The sequence below is a fragment of the Eurypyga helias genome, unplaced genomic scaffold (genome assembly GCF_000690775.1).
Source record: "Eurypyga helias isolate BGI_N326 unplaced genomic scaffold, ASM69077v1 scaffold856, whole genome shotgun sequence".
NCBI classification, from domain to species: domain Eukaryota; kingdom Metazoa; phylum Chordata; class Aves; order Eurypygiformes; family Eurypygidae; genus Eurypyga; species Eurypyga helias.
This window is the reverse complement of record NW_010255816.1, coordinates 60,259-66,771: the sequence shown is the minus strand read 5'-3', so window position 1 is coordinate 66,771 and position 6,513 is coordinate 60,259. Positions and strand designations below refer to the sequence as shown.

The window sequence follows — 6,513 nt, the reverse complement described above, 5'->3', positions numbered from 1 at the left end:
ATCTTGGATATGGAATGACTTTGTATTTAAGCCAATTATTTGACACGCTAAATTAAACATTCCACATCTAGTACAGTAAGGTCTGTGTAGTACTATCCTTTAAAAAGGTGCTGATCTACCCTTGCAGCCATAGGCTCATCCACTACTGCGAAGAGTTCAACGAGCACAATAGCGAGGGCTCAAACCAACCAGTGCTATTCAGCAGCGCACCCCATCTGAGCCAATAACCACTTACGCTCCCCTGCGTGTGCAGAACTCCATCCCATCACTGAGGGAACAGGCACACCAAGAGAGAACTCAGCCTTTTGTGACACTGTTAAAACACCCTCCACTGCTCTCTGCCTGATAGCTTTACCAAAACCTCCCACATTCATCAGATTTACGAGTCCACCCAAAGTTTCAGCTTCAAGAGCTTGACTGCTCTGTCAACCGTGCTGCCATGTGTCCTACCTCATTTTACTGCCATCTAGAAAATCCAGTGCTCCCAAATGACCAGCAATTTCAAAGGTTGTACACAAACTAACAAAAAAAAGACAGGGGAGGAAGAGGAGAGGAGGTGACACAGCCTCAGCTATGGAGATTCCTGTGAATAGGTCAAGAGCACCATAATCGGTGATGCCGTGTCACAGTATCGTTGCCACTGAGGATGTAGTGTATGACCAGGCTTCATTGATAACCCACCTGAAATTCTTAGGAAAGAGAAAAATTGAGGTGTTTAGGTAATATGTATTTTCTAAACAAAGCAATAGTCTCAGGAGAACAGCAAACACATACTGCAGCAACAGAACTGCTCGCTCCGTTTCTTATGAGCAGTACCCCATCGTTCCCAACCTGCCTCACAACGAAACAACTCGCCATACACCACAATAACACAGCTGGCCAAAAGGGACAATATTTTAACAGGTTTGTGAAACCAGTTCTCTAACTGAAGCTTAACCAGTCTGAAACGTTAACACTCTGGAAACTGCACCGGGATTTCATCTTTCCTTCCTTTAAAGATTTTCCATATCAAGCGTGCCTAATGCGTTCTTGCCCTCCGAGCCCAAACCAAGGCCAGCCAGCAGAGCAGCCTGCTCCTCTAGTTCATACTTCATCAACAACATAAGCTTCCCGTACCTGAAGACAAATTCTCATCTCAGTGACACCAGCATCTCAGCAGCAGATGCCTTCCCAGCAATCTAACTACAATCACTGTTGTTCAGACACTGGTACAAACATCCTAGCTCCTAAAAAATAAAACTAAGGAATTGCAGCCTAGCTACCATAGCTATGCCAATAGAACTGTTCTAGGGGCAACAAGGGTGATTCTTAATTTCAAAATAATGAGAGATCTTAATTCGTTCTCTCGTTACGTTCTTAGACTAACACTTGCACAGACCTGACTTCATACAGAATGTTATCCCAAAGGCAACAAAACCGCATTGAAATTTCTGTCTGGAACTCTGTAAACAACATCATTTCTGCTAATCAAACAAGAACGTAATTCACCCCTTCAACTGCACTAGTTTTGCAGACTCAGTGAAATTTCTAAATAATGAGAAGTATTTTGCACATCGAAGCAGCAATTATAGTTGAGTATGATGAATAATAGTATTATTTCAATCATGGCTACTTTGCAGAGCAGAATCGCGCTAGAATGGATAGCCTACAGAGCAAAGAGACCCCTGGAAACAACAACTCAAACCAGCCAACCAGGTGTCCAAAACACTTGGCGTAGTCTATTCCCAAATACCAACTCTTGTGCCTCAGCATGCATCAGAATATCATTATCACCGCATACACCGAGGTGTGTTTTGGGAGAGCTGCTGAGGGAAACACGGTATGAAGTCCAACCCTTGTAATGGAGTTGATGGCAAGGTACAGAAAACTTCACAAAGTGTGGAAGCTCCCCATAGTTTTCAACCCAAGTGGTTAGAAATACAAGTTAAGTATAAATAAATACAATATCATTTTTCCCTAATATCCAGTCTAAGCCTTCCCTGGCACAACTTGAGCCCGTTTCCTCTTGTCTTATCACGTGACACTTGGGAGAAGAGACCAACCTCCACCTCTCTGCACCCTCCTCCAGGAACCATCCTGCCCTCAGGCAGACCCACACTCCCACCCAACTTGGCAGTGGCTGCAAAGGTACTGAGGGTGCACTCGAGCCCCTCGTCCAGATCATTGAGGAAGATATTAAAGAGAACTGGCCCCACTACTGATCCCTGGGGAACAAACACCACTGGTGACTGGCCACCAACTGGGTTTAACTCCATTCACCACAACCCTCTGGGCTGGCCACCTACCATCACATGGGAAGAGAGAGGTTAAACTGGCAGGGTGGGTTTAAGAGAAGGACAAACTTCCACACAAGACCAGGCAGACAGCACCACTGGTTTTCAACAGCCAGCTGCATCTGCCCAAGAGCAAAGACTAGCACATGAACCTGTCAACCCCTCAAGTTCGTTAGGCTCACATAGGCCAACCAGCAACAGTTACCCACTGTTCCCAAGGCACCCTCACCAACAGCTCATGAGTGCCGGCTAGTGCCCAACACAGCGTCAGCTATGCGGCTGCACCCACTCACCACCCACATGGCAGGGTGAGAGTGTGGGTCCTGCACGGACTGATAAACATGTTTGGGAAGAACTGAGGATATGGTCCTGGAAAAAAAACCCAAACATGGCTCATACTGCTCTCCTTAGCTCCTTGGCTGGTTTTGGTTTGGTTGGTTGGGTGGGTTTTCTGTGCACTGGGCCAGGGCGCCTGAAGAGCCATCCACAGTTACAGTGCTAAAGCTGATAAATCCGAGTTCCTCGTGCTTTTCCTACATGTTTTATCTATGTTTAAGTAAACATCAGTGACAACCTTACAGCAGGCAGACCACAGGGACAGAAAGAGGCAAAGTACTCAGCTTCCTGCACACATACAAACAAACACTTCTACCCAGATATTTTTGCCAAAAGACATGCCAGTTTTGCCTTTAATAAAAATCACCAAGATGGGACCCCTAGTAAGCAGGCCTTATAACATATGCCCAGCCCAGGCTCTGCTCCCTTATGTTTTCACTTAAATCAACAGCACTTATACTACATTTTTATAAACTGAATGCAGTTTGTGAGCAGGTTTCACTCCTATCGGGTCCTTATAGCCCTTTTTTCCAAATCCACATACCTTCACAATCACATCCAAAACAGTCTTTATTAATGCTGTCCCTATTCTCACTGGGAATATCTCACTCCCCCTCATACTTTTTATTTTTAACCATAAAGCAAGCATCACCCTGTCATCCGATTCCTTTGTTCACATGTTTTAAATTTAATCAGAATACCTGAGGTGTCAATAATCGTGTTTGTCTTTCTGAGACGAATCAGAAGTGGAAATGAAGCTCATGCTGCATAGCAATCATGGAATCTGCAGTGCTGCTTCTGAACAACTTAAAGACGTCTAAAGCAACCTCCTCTTCTAGTTGAAAACATATAAAGGAAATCAGCCTGTTGAAACTAACTCTAATAAGCCAAGCAACTTCATCCAAATCTTAAACAATGAATTAGTTAAAAGACAGTAGTAAAGATGCCAGGATGCCCCCTCAAATCAGCAGCAGCATCTTGCAAAAAACATATTTCAATTAATCAAAATAAAATGGGAGGGGAAAGAATGTCACTATTATGTTAGATATTTATTGCTAAAGTAATTAATATTTCCCCCTGGCTGCCCAAGACAGTATTACTAAACCAGTGTTAGCAGCAAAGTCTGAAAGTAATACATAGCCTAGAGTGCCATCTTTCTTTTCCAAGAGGAGTTTCAGGGAAATATTCTGTTCATGAATATGGCAGTCAGTTGTTACTCAGGAAGTCACATAACATAGGTAACTAGGCAGCATTAAGCAAGAATCTAAACACGAAAGCAGTTCAGCGTAATCTAAGTGATAGCCTTACAGTGGTGCTGAACATGATTCTACCTTCATTAAAATGTACTTACAGAGCCATCTGAAATTGTTCGAGCCATTTTTTCTTCAAGTCTTTCGTTTTGCAATAAACTTCTAAACCATTTTGACCTTGGATATGAATGAGGTAGAAGCCGTAAGACCACTGCATAAGAAGATCGGAAATTCAAAGGGCATCAGTTATGAAGAAAGGAAAAGCAAAAAAAACCCACGTTTCTATGTTCCTTAACTCCCTGATTTTGGGAACCGCAAGACCACAATATTGTGTTCACTTAGGAATTACTCAAATGTTTGAATTACACAAGAAACAAAGTTGAAATTCCTAAATATTTACTTCAGTTTATATTAAAAACATAAAACTTGATAAATACATTGTATACACATTCAAAATATTTCAAATTCCCGCTAAAAAATACACATTTTAGAAGAATTAGCAACAAACATTTACCTTTTTATTTTCTTTATCAGTAGTGGGGTTATTTGTAATTTTGTATTTCTGAAGATCTATTATTTCCTTCATTTCATAATTATCACCTCTCCGCTTGCAAACAATTACAGCTAGATCAAACAGGAAGATATGCCTACGAAAATACAATATAAAGATGGTTTAAAACACTCCAGAAAGACAACGTCCAGCATCTTATTTTACACACCTCTGCGTGTGGCACTTAAAATTTTGAAGGTGACCAACTAAACTACTGAATAGCACAACAATAAACACTGAAAGTACTTTTGCTGGAGACTTATGACTCACAAGGGACTCTGGCATCTTACATCATCACATAATAGCAAACTGCCCAAGAATCATTTGGCAAACGGATGTGGTGAACGATGGATAGGTCCTTGAACGCACAGCGAAACGGGAAGCGCTCTCAAGAATCACTGAGCTGACCTCTGATTTACAGAGTTACTTCCCAGGCTTTTTAATAGCCAACAGCAGAAGTCATGCCGTTACCTGTCTTGCCTCGCACGTTTGTCTAACGTAGTTATCCTTATTTCCCCATCACCTTGAGGTCTTCCATACTGTAAGAGGGAATGGTTCTGGAAAAGAAGTATTATGTATCATTCAATATAGCAAAAGTGTCCAGATGATGACACATTCAAAGACTAGACCACCTTTTACCCCAGAAAAAGGGCTTCTCAGGCCTGGAGACAACATCTTTTCCTCACTATCACCTAAATGCAACAAAGAATCTGTCCATCCCATTTGTGCCTCCAAATGGGCATGTATACCATTACAAAAACACCTGAGTTACTGTACAGATACAAACCTTGAACTCTGCAAATATATTTAAGTACAGACAGACCCCCAAAATACTAGACATTTCTGTATCTCAATATTTGTGACATTCTAGACCAAGCAAAGCACACTTCCACTTAAATATCACCAAAAGTACTATAATCTCATATGAACTGAGGAAAAAAACCCACTTCTATCAATATATACCATCAAAAATTATTTAGAACTGTATGAATTAAAAATATCACATACCAAATTTTCTATTGATAGTTGAAACTGTCTAATTTCACGGAGTGTTTCATTATCTCTCTTCACTTCATTTACATACTGAGCCAAGTCCTAAAGCATCAACAGAAAAAGGGAGGGAATAAACTGCCATCAACACACTACTTAAATACAAGATTTTAGAGATTTCATTTCTGATTTTGTCTTTGACTTATCTGCATATTTAGGGTTGAGTTTTTTCAATTAACTTTTAATGTTCGAGAATTACCAACATGTACGCCTAACAAAATGAAGGGAAAAAGCCCCTGCATATCTTCAACCATATTGGCAACTGCCTTCATCATATCTAATGAAACAAAAATTCAGTGACAAGAAGGAAGGAAACACACAATTAACTGTAAAAAAGGGCTGATTTTTTCTGAACTTCGTTAATGTCTTATTTTCAAGATTAAAAGATGGAAATGTAATTTATGCAGCATACTTTGGGTTCAGAAAGGCAGTCAACACCATCCAGAAAGTGAGAATCAAACGAAAGGTCAATGGAGCACACGGCAGAAGATGTAAGTAAGGCAGCCCAAAAGCAGCACGCAAGCTGTGAGCTTACCGTAACCCTGGGTGCTTATTAGCAGGGGAGAAGCTACTGCCCCAATAGTAGGATCTTGGTCTTACAGCTGCACAGCAGAGAGAAGCCATTACCTGGGGGTTTTTTTGGGGTAGGGGGGTGCCTGGTTTTTTTAACTGGTTGGTTATGTCCTGCCAGAGAGCACATAAGTGCTACAGCCACTCCAGCAAGAGAGCTCTTAATTCTTTAATTCCTGAAGTCTTTTCGTTCTAGTCCAACAGCCACCAAAAGCAATGAACACCCAAACCTTAGTTTGACTTCAGCACCCTCGGTGGGCCATACAGATTACAACAGGAGACACGAGATACACCGTGTTGGCCTCTTCCCCCACAAAGGATAGGAAGAATGTCACAATCCCAGCACATGAATGTCACGTTTCATGCCGTGCAGCCAACTGAAGCGGAACCGTACTTGGTTTGTGTCGCTGCGCAGGGGCACACACAGCGTACCACCTCATGCAGAAGGCACCACAGCTATTCCATAAAGCGTTTGTTTGTGCCA

General features: G+C 41.9%; 1 protein-coding gene across 1 annotated transcript in view; it reads right to left on the bottom strand.

The window, feature by feature from the left end:
* Nucleotides 1–3,960: 3,960 nt before the first annotated feature.
* Nucleotides 3,961–6,513, bottom strand: part of LOC104502695 (guanine nucleotide exchange factor VAV3-like) — a gene marked incomplete at its 3' end in the record, with an annotated part of 46,091 nt that continues 43,538 nt past the window's right edge. The window contains exons 11-14 of the mRNA XM_010153413.1: nt 5,418–5,504; nt 4,881–4,966; nt 4,374–4,506; nt 3,961–4,070 (exon numbers count right to left, since the gene is read on the bottom strand). Coding sequence (XP_010151715.1) covers nt 3,961–4,070; nt 4,374–4,506; nt 4,881–4,966; nt 5,418–5,504 — 416 coding nt within the window. The remainder of the gene's footprint in view (nt 4,071–4,373; nt 4,507–4,880; nt 4,967–5,417; nt 5,505–6,513) is intronic.